This window comes from Dromiciops gliroides, chromosome 3 (assembly GCF_019393635.1).
Source record: "Dromiciops gliroides isolate mDroGli1 chromosome 3, mDroGli1.pri, whole genome shotgun sequence".
Lineage (NCBI taxonomy): Eukaryota > Metazoa > Chordata > Mammalia > Microbiotheria > Microbiotheriidae > Dromiciops > Dromiciops gliroides.
Window position 1 is genome coordinate 20,519,755 of NC_057863.1, and position 14,722 is coordinate 20,534,476.

At 43.2% G+C, this 14,722-nt stretch overlaps 1 protein-coding gene across 6 annotated transcripts in view; it reads left to right on the top strand.

Annotated features, from left to right (window-relative positions):
• The window catches only part of LOC122749242 (schwannomin-interacting protein 1), an 830,285-nt gene that overhangs the window by 794,164 nt on the left and 21,399 nt on the right, over positions 1-14,722 (top strand). For all 6 annotated transcript variants that reach the window (XM_043995506.1, XM_043995507.1, XM_043995509.1 and 3 more), the window contains one exon: positions 14,344-14,461. In XM_043995506.1, the coding sequence (XP_043851441.1) occupies positions 14,344-14,461 (118 nt within the window). The remainder of the gene's footprint in view (positions 1-14,343; positions 14,462-14,722) is intronic.

The following is a 14,722-nucleotide window of genomic DNA, read 5'->3' on the forward strand; positions in this document are numbered from 1 at the left end:
TGTTTTGATATAAAACCCAGAATTCTTACCCTTTTTTGTGTCCTGGACCCCTTCATCAGTCTAGTGAAGCCCATGCAGCCCTTCTCAGAAGAATACTTTTTAAACAAAATACATCAAATTATAAAGGAAACCAATTATCTTAAAATAGTTATTGTAATATTTTAATAAAAATTCATGGCCCCTAGATTAAGAACTCCAGCTCTAAACAAAGCCAACACCTTCCTAACAATAAATAATAGCTCAGTCCAGGCCTACTGGCAGGATGATCCATAGTAATTCCAGTCAAGCCTGCCAGAAAAATCTCAGTCTCACTTTTCTGTTTATTTGAAATGCAGGCAACTCCACAGGTATCAAAGATCCTGAATACATTCAGATGGAGAAGGGAATCCACCTACATTGCCTTATTATGTGGCTCAACCATAGAGAGCCCACAGATCCCTAAAAGGACAAAGGCTCACAGATTAGCTTAATGACATAAAAATGTACTTTGGGTGGCTTAAGGAGGGGAGAAGTCTATAAATGGCTGCCCTGTAGATCAACCAAGCCAAGCAAATGTGTGTGTGTGTGTGTGTGTGTGTGTGTATGTACACACACAAAAAAATCAAGTTAATATGATAGGGTGTGCGAGGGTCTAGTAGCTGGAGGGACAAGGAAAGTCCTCGTGTAAAAGATAGCATTTTGAAGAGTCATGAAAGAAACCAATGATTACAAAAAGTGAGGAGGTAGACTATTCACTATGGACAGTGACCACTGCAAAGGCATGGAGATGAGAGAAGAAGAAATGGTAGCAAGGTCAGTTTGTCTAGAAAGGAGTGTGTGTGAGGGAGTGTATCAGATTGGGGTCAGGCTGAGAAGGAATTTATTTGTGATCTTAGAGGAAGTAGGGAGCCATTGCAGTTCATTGAGTAGAGGGCATAGCTGTCCTTTGGCAGCAGTGTGGGGGATGGATTGGAATAGGGAGTGACTTAGAGCAGATAAACCAATTGGGAGGCTATTGTAATAAATCTGGGGAGAGAGGATGAGGTCCTGAACTAGGGTTGTGGCTGTACAAGTGGAGAGAAGGGGAGGTATACAAAAGATGGGCTTAAAGGGAAAGATGAACTCTGTCCTGGGCATGCTGAAATTTGAGATGCCTTAGAGAAATCCATTGTGAAATGTCTGATAGGCAGTTTGTGATGTGACACGTGGGAGAAAGACTAGGGCTGACTATATGGATTTGGGGTCAGCTGCAGAGAAATGATTCTTAAACTCATGGGAGCTAATGGAATCCCCATGAAGAGACTGTAGAAATAAGGAGGGCCCAGCACAGACCCTTGATACATCCACAGATATAGAACATTACATGAATGATGAATGAACAAATAAGACTGAGATAGGTCAAACAAGGTAGAAGGAGAAACGAGAGAACGGTGTCAGGAAAACTCAGAGAGGAGGGAGAATCCAGGAGAATATAGTGGTCAGAAGTGTCTGGGATCTCAGAAGTTGAGTAATATGAGTAGCTTTGGCCAATAAGAGCTCATTGGGCACTTTGCAGAGTTAGGTGCATGATGAAAATGATGTTGAATAATTTCATAGTCATGAGGTCGCCTACACTGGTCATTAAGGCTTTGGCTTGAGATCATCGCATTTGGAGTTGGAACGAGAAACAACCTCAGTGCCATTCAGGACAGCCCCTTCATTTTACAGACAGAAAACTGAGGCCCACAGAGGCTCATGAGTTCCCCACGGCCACATGGGTACTGTCAGAGGCAGGGCTCCCCAGAGCACTGGTTCTTTCCATGCTGCCTCATATTGTGGTTTCTGCTGACCACCTTTCCCTATTCCCTCTCTTCTTCTCCTGTCCCCTACATTTCCTTCCTTCCCTCTTTTTTAAACTTCCACTGGCATCCTTATAGTTTTACAAAATGTGTGCTGCTTGAGTTCTATTTTGCTCTTCCTTTAAGTTAAGAGAAACAGAAATTGTTTAATAAGGAGCCAGGATGCATAAGAGGGTGATGCTTCTTTCCTGGTACCAGGAAAGAAGCATCACTCAAGGCAAAGAATTTCCCAGCATGCTCTCTAACCCTACCCCCCCCCACACACACACATTAGCATCCTGTGATTCCAAGTGTAATCATGTGTGAGTTCTTGTTAGTGATGGAAATGGACCCAGGCATATAGCCGAGCAGTCATGGCCCTCAAGAGGACCATAGGGAAGGCGTGCAGGCTGAGGCTCCATAGATGAAAAGCTTTTGTCCTTTCCAAACTTTCATAATTATCCTAAAAGTGGCTTCTGTGGTGATGTTTGAGCCAAACCTGGCAAGCTCTCAGAACCACAACCGGCTTGTTTTTCGAGCAGTGAGAGGGTTTTATGGCCACTTAACAGTGCTAGCTGGATTCCCAGCATCACTCAGCTTGTGCATGTGTCAGAATCCAGACTTTAATTCTTACTCTAAAAAGGAACAAGAGGAGAAAAGGATGTGGGGCATCATAAGAGCTGAGAACTGAAGCTGGAAGGGACCTTGGAGGTTAACTTGCCACTCCCCTCATTTTACAGTTGGGGAAACTGAGGCCTGTGGAGATTAAGTGAATTGTCCAAGGTCATGCAATGAGGAGGAATCAGAAACAGGATTTCAACCTAGGACCTCTGATTCCAGAGCCAGTGCCCTCTCGATTGTGTCACACTGTCTCCAAAGAAGCCCCAAAGGAGAAAGGGATATTTCATTCTACTACCTCCATGGCCTTCATTTCTTTGCATCTGGGCATTTGTTCAAGGAGGTTAAGGAAGTTTTCTAATTTGAACCACAAGATAGAGAGTTAGGGAGGGAGACCATTTCCCCTATCCAATTCCTAAAGTATCCTTCCCCAAATTAGGGTCTCAAGGCTGCCGCTGAATGGCATGGTGGAAAGAAAACTGGATGTAGAATCAGAATCTGACTCTTATTGGAAATGAAGCCCAGCTCACACAAGAGCACATAGATGGAAGATGGAATGCAGTGTGTAAGGATCGTCAAGAAGTTGGTTTGGGGGCAGCTAGGTGGTGCAGTGGATAGAACACCATCCCTGGAGTCAGGAGTACCTGAGTTCAAATACGGCCTCAGACACTTAACACTTACTAGCTGTGTGACCCTGGGCAAGTCACTTAACCCCAATTGCCCTGCAAGAAGAAGAAGAAGAAGAAGAAGAAGAAGAAGAAGAAGAAGAAGAAGAAGAAGAAGAAGTTGGTCTGATTGAATTCTAGAGCAATTCTTAGCATAATAATAATAACAACTGATTTTTATAGCACCTTAGGGTTGGCAAAGCACTTTACAAATATTACCTTGTTTTAGCCACATAACAACCCCAGGAGATAGGTGCTATTAAGATTCCCCCTTTTGTAGCTGAAGAACCTGAGGCAGACAGAGGTCAAGTGACTTGCCCAGGGTCACATAGCTAGTAAGCTACAGGACTTCCTAACTTCAGATCCAGTGCTCTATCACTGTACCACCAAACTCTGTGGGCATGCTTCCTGGAGGGCTGGATTGTGAAGGAACTATATCATCAGGCAGAGATGGAAGGAGAAAGAGGAGTGGGGGATAGTTGAAGAAGAAAGTACCTGGGATGGAAAACCCAAATTAAGAAACTATTCCAGTAGTCCCTGTATAATATGAAGAATGGCCAAACAATTAATCAGCATGCATTTATTAAGTGACCGCTTTATGCCGAGCACTGTGAGAATGGGAAGGAGAAGATGCACATGAAGAGATCATCTAGAGATGAAATCTCCAACACTTGGGATGGAATGGGATTGGACGTGGGGACAGGAGAAAGGGAAAGTCAAAGACGTTTCACACCCATGTGATTGGGAAGATGGTGGCGCCATCAGCAGGAGAAGCCTGTTTTGTGGGAGCGTATGATGGATGCAACTTTGCACATGTGGAGCTTGAGGCACTGATGAAACAGCCAGCCACAGATACTTGCAAGGCCATTGAAAATGAGAAACTAATGATCCGGGGATGAGAGAGAGACATGGGAGTCTTCTGTAGAGATATGATTATTGGAGCCAATTAATGAAATCCCTAAAGGAGAAAAGTGAGAGAAGAAAGGGGGAGCCAAGGCAGAGTAGGTCTACTTGGACACTATTAGAGAGACACCCACTTAGGGAACACCTGTAGCCAAGGAACCACATGTCTAATGAGGCAGTACTCCAGTGTTCTTTCTTTTCTCTTGGTATCCTCATCCACCCCCACAAGTGCCCAAGAGCTAGTCCACTGGGCTCCCAGAACCTATTCCCTCTGCAACTCAACTCTAGACTGTCATGGCTGACTCAGCCCGTCATGACTCACTCCAGAAAGGTCTCTGTTCCTTTGGATGCTAACATGAGAGGGGAAGAAATCTCTTCCCCCTCCCTGCCTTGTCAAACTCTGCTGGAACCTCTCTTGTGGTGACTTAGCAAGATTTGCTTTTTTTTTTTTTTTTTTTTTTGCAGGGCAATGAGGGTTAAGTGAGTTGCCCAGGGTCACACAGCTAGATGATTTGTTTTTTTTAAAGGCCACCAGGGATGTGGCTGATTCTTCAGCCAGCCCCTAAAGAGCTACAACTCCTAATATACTAGAGGAACTTCCTAAAGGAACAAAGAAACTTAAACATTTCCTGTACAGGTTATGCATGGATCATCCTCATATAGGCAGTAAATGACCCACTCACAAGGTACAAAATAAAATAAGTAAAAAGGATTCCCATGCTGCTATTAGGGCACAGTTGGACTTGGATAGTAGACTATAGTAGCAGAGTTAGCACTGTCTTCATAATTTACTCCAGGATTGTTTCATCACTGAATTCATCTACAAGCACCTACTGTGTGCTAGGCAAACAGCTCCTGCCCTCAAGAAGCTTATATTCTAAAGGGGAAGAAAATGTCAAATTAAACAGGAGCTAGCAGAGGGGGCCACTAGGTGGCACAGTGGATGGAGTACTGGGGCTTGGAATCTCATCTTCCTGAGTTCAAATCTCGCCTCAGACACTTACTAGCTTACTACCCTGTTTGCCTTAGTTTCCTCATCTGTAAAACTGAGCTGGAGAAGGAAATGGCAAACCACTTCAGTATCTCTGCCCCCCCCCAAAAAAAAACACACAAGAAAACAACAAATAGCGTCACAAAGAATCAGACATGACTTAAAAATGACTGAACAACAAGCTAAGAGACAGGAGTTACCTAGAGCTGGGGGGCAGCAGAGACCAGAAAATGGTGAAGAGACAAGGGATCCAAAGGGAGAAAGAATGGAATAGAGACTGAAGTATAATTCGAGCTCCCCCCACTTCTGACTTCCTCCTTTGCTTTCCTTCCTCCCACCCTCAGTGATCAGAGCTGTTCGTTTTCCTAAACAAAGCATCCGTTCATTTGGCTGCAGTCATAAAAGAAAAAGAGTACATTTCACTGTAACAACTTTATGCCAAGTAGTGGGGAAGATACCGGGGATATGCAGACCAAAATTTAAACACTGTTCACTCTCACAGAGCTTCTTTTCTCCTGGGGAAAATACCATGGACACAGATAAGTAAATAGAAAACAGATGTTCTAATTTGATGGGGATAGCTGCTCTGGATGTCTTGTCCTTCATTCTCAAAGAGAACATAACATCGGGAAGTGATGGCATGATTTGCACAGAATTAGATTGAAGTGAAGGAGGCTGTGCAGGGTCACTACCCTCACTCTCTCCTCCAGAGCCATCTGGGTCCAGTGGCAAGAGAATGTATCAGAATGACTGGACATGGCCCTGGATGTTTAAGGCACTTGGGTTTAAGTGACTTGCCCAGGGTCATACAGCTAGTGATTGTCTGAGGTAATATTTGAACTCAGGTCCTCCAAACTTCAGGACCAGTGCTCTATCCACTGCAGCACCACCTAGCTGCCCCAGGGAATAGCGGAAGCATTAGCAAATGAGGGAAGGGTGGAGGAAGGCTTATGAGAGGAGGTGGCACTTAAGCTGAGCCCTTAAAGGAGGCAGTTGGTTCTAAGACGCGAGGTGGGAGTTGGAATATCTTGGACAAGGAATCTCCAGGAGGCCAGGCCCGCCAGCGGATAGGATTTGCGAGGAGGAATACTGTGTGTCATCCAGTCTGGAAAGACTAACCAGAGCCAGATTCTGTAAGCACATAGTCAGCAATTTAACACATTATGTCCCAATACAAATCGGCATCTAGATTCTGGTGCCTGTCCTCTCTTGTTTCAGGATAATTGAGGTTTGCTAGAGAGGCGAGGCACAAAAGAAAGCTAGCTTCTGATTCAGAAGACCTGAGTTCAGGTCTTTGCCACATTCTCAATGTGTGATCCTGGGCAAGTCACTTCCTTCACTTGACCCTCTCAGTGCTTCTTGGAGACTCCCTAAGACCATGACTTGTGGAGAAGGCACTGACCTGCATTGCTAGAGGGAGTTTCCTTATCTGGAAGATTGAAATATCAATTCCCACACATCTAAATCTCTATCCTATCTATCATCTATCTAATCAAATCCATAATATTTGTAAAGCATTATCACAGTATCTGGTACACACTAGAGTTAGAGGCAGCTAAGTGACATAGGGGCTAGAGCCCTGGGACTGGAGTCAAAAAGACCTGAGTTCAAACCTAGCCTCATACAATAGCTGTATGACCCTGAGTAGATCACCTAATGTCTGTCTGCCTCAGTTTCCTCAACTGTAAAATAGGGATAACAGCACCTACCTCCTGAGGCTATTGTAGGGATCAAATGAGATGATATTTGTAAAGCACTTAGCACAGTGACTGGCACATAGTAGGCACTATTATTATTATTATTGTTTTCTTCCCTCCCCTTATCTGTTTATCTGTAGAATAGGTATAATAGAGGGCAGCTAGGTGGCGCAGTGGATAAAGCACTGGCCCTGGATTCAGGAGGTCCTGAGTTCAAATCTGGCCTCAGACACTTAACCCATCCTAGCTGTGTGACCCTGGGCAAGTCACTTATACCCTCATTGCCCTGCCAAAAAAAAAATAGGGATAATAACACCTCTACCTCCCAGGACTGTCAAGAGGATCAAATAAAATAATATTTGTAAAGTGCTTAGCACAGTGTTTGGCACATAGTAGGCACTTCATAAAGGCTTTCCCCCCTTTCCTCATGGTAGGCATTTAATCAATACTTATTTCCTTCTCCCCCATCTACCTAATACACACACACACACACACACACACACACATCTCAAGTGATCCAGTCTATAGTTAATCACCCATCACATTTTATTGTACATTTTTTTCTCAATTTCATTTTACTGACTATGTCTCATTTCAAAATCCAAAGCTGCATTTCTCTATCAGCTTGTGTGTGTATATAATGCACATGAAGGTACTTTCAAATAGACATAATGACAAGCCCATCTTGCACAAACCCAAACATTTCCCATATTCTTTCCAAGCAACAAGTTTTAAGAAACAATTGCATGTGTTTACAGCTGCCCTTGGATAGTGGTAATTCATATTTTATGCCCCATCCCCTCTGAAATCCTCATGAAATAGAAAAAAGATGTGGCATAAAAATAGGGGTGATTATTCATTATATATGCTGCTTATGAATAATGCATCAAAGATCCATTAAAATAAATGGAAAATAATGTATTTTAATGGCCTGTCCCAGAAAGAGCGAGGAATATTGAGTCAAGAATAACAGAGTTGGGCATGTGGCTTTTGGAATCATGGTCTCACAGGCTGATAATGCAAAATGCATTTATGGAAGCCAAACACAGGGACACTTCCACCTGTGGTGGTTTTACAATGAAGACTGTGACTGCCTTCCAAGAAGAAGCAAAGAATCACAACCTGCCTTTGTAATGATTTGTTATTCTTGGGCATCCATTAAAGTTCAACTCTGATGCCTTTTTTTGACATCAGGTGAGACTGGATTTTCAAAAGCAGGGGCAGCAGGACTCAGTCTTACCAAGCAAAGCTTACCAAGGACTTTTTTTTTAATTATTTTTTATTTTTTGTTGTTGTTGTTGTTAAATTACTTTTTTATTTTTTAAATTTATTTTTTTATTTTCAATTTTTCCCAATTACATGTAAAGATATTTTTTGACTTCCAAATTTTTCTCCCATCCTCCCTTCCCTCCCCCTTCCCGAGGCCAGTAAGCAATTTGATATAGGTTATATGTTACAATCATGTTAAACATTTTAGGAGGGCTTTTAGCACAGGAATTTATTTATACCTGCTGTCTGAGGACCAGGCCAGCCAAAGCAAGCAAGTTTCATCCTTAGAAGGGTGGCCATTGGTGGGTGAATTCATTTCATAAAAGGATCTCATAAGGTAAGTGTCAGGGTTCTGATCTGGACCCAAGGAAAGAGCATCCACACTGGCAAGAAACAAAGAGTAGAAATACCAGTGGATTCTGAGTCCAAGAGGGTCGAGATCTGAATTTTGGATGTATTGCTTACTACATGTGTGTGACTTTGGGGAAAGTCTGTCTATTCTTGTCTCTCTGTCTTTCATTCTCTGTTTCTTTCTGTCTCTGTCTCCTTCCCTCCCTCTTTCTCTTCTCTTCTCTTCTCTTCTCTTCTCTTCTCTTCTCTTCTCTTCTCTTCTCTTCTCTTCTCTTCTCTTCTCTTCTCTCTCTCTCTCTCTCTCTCTCTCTCTCTCTCTCTCTCTCTCTCTCTCTCTCACACACACACACACACACACACACACACTCACACATCTCTGTCTCTGTCTCTATCCTTGTCTCTCTCTGGCTATCTTTTGTTCTGTTTCTATCTCTGCCTCTAGTCTCTCTCCATCTCTCCCCTCCCCCACCTCCACACTCTCCATTCCCTCTTCTCTTTCCCTCCCTATCTTCCTGTCACTCTAAATCTCTCTCCATTCTCCCCCACCCTTTTTGATGGCTAGGACTCTATCATTAGAATACAGAAAGCTCCTTGGAGGTCCTCTAAATTCTCCAAAAGACTCAATGATCATTTCTCATTTCATGCTCACTGAGCCTTCTCCATGGAGAATATCTCCTGATTTCAGGCCCCTGATCCTCACTGCCAGTGACTCTGAGACTTCATCTTTTCTTGTTCATGGCTGGATGGTGCATAGGTAACGAGCAGTTTCTTAGGTAACCAGAAAGCCGACCTTTGGGAAGAATCCCCAGCCAGCAAGTCCACATAAGACTCACCATAGGGCAAATGATAATTGAGTAACCTGAGTTGGATTCAGAGGGGTGCTGTAGCCAGAGCTGATAGTTAAATTTTCAGCGTGAGCATTTATACCTCAAAAGTTGGCAAACACTATAAATCAAGGTTTGATTTATTACTTTGTGTTTGTCTAGACTTAAGAAAGAGATGGGCAAAATGTTAATAATGCAGATTAAACTGAAAAGCCTATTGTTCCTTCAGAGAGCTGGTTGTTAAATATTGGCCACTGGTTTAGATTCCTTGGAACTCTCCCCTGATTAAGTGGATCCTCCACAACAAGCCTGTTTCTGATGCCTCATTGTAGCAGAGAGCTGACCTTGGGCTCTTGAAAGCTCTGCCAATAGAATATAAGCCCTGACAAGTCCCACCGAGCTGGAAAGACTTTGAATGTGAACCTGGCAATAGGCTGGGCACCTATCACCTAAAGACCAGCCTAGGAAAGTTCTGAGGGATTCCTCAACAGAAGATGATTTTTTCCAACTGCAACAGTTCATGAAACCATCTACAAAAGTATATTGGAGGGGGCAGCTAGGTGACGCTGCAGTGGATAGAGCACTGGCCTTGGAGTCAGGAGGACCTGAGTTCAAATCCGGCCTCAGACCCTTGACACTAGCTGTGTGACCCTGGGCAAGTCACTTAACCCTAATTGCCCTGCAGAAAGCAAAAGAAAGGAGAGGGGAGGGGAGGGGAGGGGAGGGGAGGGGAGGGGAGGGGAGGGAAGGGAAGGGAAGGGAAGGGAAGGGAAGGGAAGGGAAGGGAAGGGAAGGGAAGGGAAGGGAAGGGAAGGGAAAAAAGTATATAGCAGGTAGAGTCTGTATCAGGGAAAGGTCTGGGTACCCTCACCCAAATCCTAAATTCTCCAAGCATTGGCTTCCCCCTGGTGGTCACTGCTCTCCTCCCACCAGATGATTCTGTGTTTATTTCCCATATTTATTTATATTTTCTTTCTTATGTGCACATTATTCCCCCTCCCCAGTAAAATGTAAATTTTGTGAGATCAAAATTCTATTTTTTGTTGTCTTTAAATTGATGGCAAACAGCACATAGAAGGCATTCAATAAATCCTTGTTGAATGAATGAATGAATGAATGAGGCTGAAAGTATTTCTTTATTTTGCCTAGAACTACTTTCAAAGTTCCAAATAACTTGGACTTATTACTGCATTCATTTTTTTTTTTTTGCGGGGCAATGGGGGTTAAGTGACTTGCCCAGGGTCACACAGCTAGTAAGTGTCAAGTGTCTGAGGCCGGATTTGAACTCAGGTACTCCTGAATCCAGGGCCGGTGCTTTATCCACTGCGCCACCTAGCTGCCCCTGCATTCATTTTTAATACTTTATTTATGCCTTTGCATTTTTTTAACCAGTCATTTACTGCTCCCTGCCATTGAATCTTTCCATATAACAACAAAACAAAAAAAAAAAAACACCTCTTAAGCAAAACTAGGAAAGTTTGCAACATTCCCCAGCCTCTTAGGAAGCATTCTGGGACAAGAAGGGACCCTGAGAGGTTATGTAGTCCATTACCCTGCGCCAGGCAGGCCAGAAGCTCCAGCAAGAGGACTGAGCTGTCCACTTACTTCAAGTAGCTGCTCCCAGAGCCTAGCCGGGAATTTGTGTGCAGTCTCTTTCGTCTTAATCCATGCTCAGAGCTCTGCGAAAAGCAAACGAATCCCTCTTGAAATCTGAGCCCATTGTAAGGTATTTTTACTACAATCCCTTCTGAACCATTCGCTGTCATGTCACATAATTTCCTTTTCCAGAGAGTCACATTCTTGGTGATTAGTTCTGTAAGGAATTATGGGTCTCACCCTATAAAAAGGTCTATCCAGTTTCCCACGGCGATAAAGAAATACTAAGGCGATTTCCTGAATTTCTACCCAAGGGGGCTTTCTTATTTCATTCCCTCTGACTGCTAAATCTTGCCCACTTCCCTTTGGACTCTTTCTTCCCTTAGAAGTATTAGATTGGATAAACATTCTGGTTTGGTCTTCACTGCTAAATCGTCATCCCCTGGGAGGAATCCCTTGGGACAGGATTGTAGAACTTATTATCAGAATTAACAATGGTTCAAGAGGAAAACCTACAACCCTTAGAAGACTTAGCTGTGGTGATGGGGAAAGAGCACTGTCTGGTGTCAAAGGGTCTGGGTTCAAATCACACTTCTGATATGTACTGCCCTTGTAACCTCAGGCAAGTCCCTTAATCTTCCTGTGTCCTCAGATTCCTCATTTTACAAGTGAAAAGGGTTGGGAAAGATGGTCTCTGAAGTGCCTTCCAGATCTAGATCTTGGGTCTTATGCTATTATGTATGAAACAGTCCTTCTCTATGTGCATTCTGTGTGTGTGTGTGTTTCTATCTTTGTCTCTCTCTGTCTTTGTCTCTCTTGTTTCTCTGTCTCTTACTCTGTCTCTCTCCTTTCTCTCTTTCTTTGTCTCCTTTCTCTGTATATCACTGCTTCTGTCTCTTTTCTTTCACTGTGTCTCTCTGTCTCCCTCCTTTCTCTCTCTTTTTCTGTCTCTGTGTCTTGATAGATGCATCAAAGCATAAGCTAGTCTCATGCAAAAGAAGTATGTCCCCAGGAGAAGACTTGTCATGGGTAGACCAATTTTCTTTTCTTTTTTTTTGCAGGGCAATGAGGGTTAAGTGACTTGTCCAGGGTCACACAGTTAGTGTCAAGTGTCTGAGGTCAGATTTGAACTCAGGTCCTTCTGAATCCAGGGCTGGTGCTTTATGCACCAGCTGCCCCCATAGACCAATTTTCTTAAAGACACCAGGGCAGCTTTCCCCCTCTTCCTAGAAGCCATAGGTTTGACAATGCCTGGAACATAGGAAGCACTCCATCCATGCTTGTTGACTGATGGACATCCATATTCCTTAGCGCTCACCTCTGACCAAGGGCAGAAGAGAGCACCGTGAACTCAAGGGAGCCCAGATGTGTTCTAGAGTAAAAGGTGCTCAAAACCTTCATTAATCACTGATTTCAACAATAGGTGGCACTAGACTGCTGTTGCTGCTGTGTTGTCTGGCAACTTGGATCACTTTATGTTTGTTCCTTATTGCTTTGAGTCAAAGGAAGTATCTTAAGTAAGTGCCATGAGAACTGGTGCTTTAGCATTTATGCTATTTGGGAATAAAATTTCATAGGTACTGGACAGGTTGCTGCTGGCCATAGAGAAGAGACTAATGCTAGTGGGAGTCCAATCCCGTCATCCTCTAGACCCTGTGACCTGGCTCAAATTAGTTCAATAAGCACTTCTTGGAAAGCTGGGGGGAAGTTCACTAGACAGTGTCAGTGTTAAAGAACTGGCCTTGAAGCCAAGAAGACCTGAGTTCAAGCCCCACCTTGGACTCATATGGTGTGACATTGGGAAAATCACTTAACTTTTCAGGGATCTGGGCAACTTTTTAAGACTAAAGTTGCAGAAAGTTGACTCCCTAAATTGATCAGAATGCCCACACTCAGAAATTCCTGTTACCAATAAAAGCACTGATCTAATTTCTCTCCCTTCTTGAAGATCAAATATAGACTAGGGCTAATAGTAGTACTATGGGAAATGTTCTTTTCAACTAATTATCAAATGGCATTGATCATAGACTTAAAGCTGGAAGCAGCCTTCAAGGATATCTACTCCAAGCCCTTGATGGGGAAACTGAGTCCCTAAGACTTTGAGAATTGCCCAAGGTCACGCAGGAAGTAAGTGACAAAATCAGAATCTGAACCTGGGGCCTTCTGACTTCAAATCCAGCACTCTTGAAGAATACCACGTACACTTCAAGTCCCAGAATAAGATCCTGGTAGGGGCTTAAGTGCACATGGACAGTACCATGCTACAACTGTATTTTAAGTAACCTTTGGAGACTAAACTCCCAGAGGCATGAAGTTCTAATACAGACAGAGCTGCCTGGAGATTTGTGGAGAACCAGCTGCCTGTGGCCCAAGGGCTTTTCTGGTCTTCCAGCCTCTGTGGGCCAAGCATGCAACACCAAATATCTCAGCAGTGATTCTTTGTAGAGCAAGAGTTCTTGACTTCATGTGTCAAAGCCTTTTTGCAGGCATATGAAACCCTTGGAGCCCTTCTCAAAAGAATGGTTTTAAATCATTCCTGTTAGAGGTTAGCAAAAATAGAGCTATTTTTTCCAAGTATATGAACCCCCTGATATCCATCAATGGAACCCTATGGGGTCCACAAATCCCAAGTTAAGAACTGCTCTTTCAGAGTTCCAACTTCCAGTGTTTGAGGGCCCCTGTACTTGTGGGTACTGGTCCCTTTTTTTTCCAAAAAGGACATAAACAAGCTCCCAATGGTGGTAGTTGGCAAATATTCTCAAGCAAGGCCCCCTAAGACATTCCTATAATAAATTACTTGAAAAAAACAATTGTCCATGTTTTCCTCCTTAAGGCTTTTCCCTCCAGGTGAGGTGGCATTTGCTATGGGCTATTTAGCTGTATGTAACCTACTGCAGGAATGTAGGGTCCAAGCCAAGAAAGCACCCAGGTCAGTAATAGCCATCTTTGACCTTCTAAAGACTCTGGCAAATCTGATTGTGGCTGGGAGTGGAAATCAATTAGAAAGTGGTTCATCATCTCCAGCTCCAGGCAAGATGGTGGAAGATGAGGCTTTCCCCATTCATTTCATGTGGATGTCTCTGAAACAGATTACCAGGATTAAGAAAATAAAAAATAACAAAGCTAACTTTTGCCTAGCACTTTGAGGTTTGTGAAAGCACATGCTACTTAGGTAGTGTCCCAAAATCCTTTGCTGCAGTTTGAAGCTATTAATGTTTCCTAACGCCAAATCTAGCCCTCCTTTTCACTTTGCCAACACAGAGGATGAAAATAAGGGTCATGACTTAGTGAGCATTTGCATGGGATTCAAACCCACACATACAGGGTCAAACATGTACAATGTGTCAGCAGTTACACCTAGTTCTTCCTGATTCAAAAGCCAATACTTGTTAGTGCGCTCTCTCGTGCTCGCTCTCTCTCTCTCTCTCTCTCTCTCTCTCTCTCTCTCTTTCTCTCTTTCGCTCTCGCTCTATCTCATTCTGTCTCTCTGTCTGTATCACCACATAGTCACTGCCTTTCTGTTGGAAGTACTTTCCTGAAAAACTTTTTCTCAAGGAAATGATATGATTGCAGCAGAAGAAGAAAACCACAAAATTACATCTCAATGTGCTTTTTTTTTTTTTTTTGGTCCAGGCTACAAAGCGGGATGAACTTGCAAATTTGTTTTGTGAATGACAGCGGCAGTGACAAAGACAGTGACGCAGATGACAGTAAGACAGAAACAAGCCTGGATACCCCTTTGTCACCTATGGTAAGCCCATGGAGATTCTTAACCCCCAATGTGTCCTCTTCCTGAGCTCATTAAGCTATTGAGTTCATTCGTAGACAAGAGTTGTGGCAGAAAAATTGGGTGAAATTTCTCACATTTTTAAACTCTTGGAAAATTATAATTAGTGAGGAAGGAAATTATGATCCATTAAAAGTACAAATGCAATAACTTTGAAATAAATAGAAGGCAAATGTTCCTATGGAAGAAATATGAGGCAGTGTTTTCTTCCTGATGGGCTTTTAA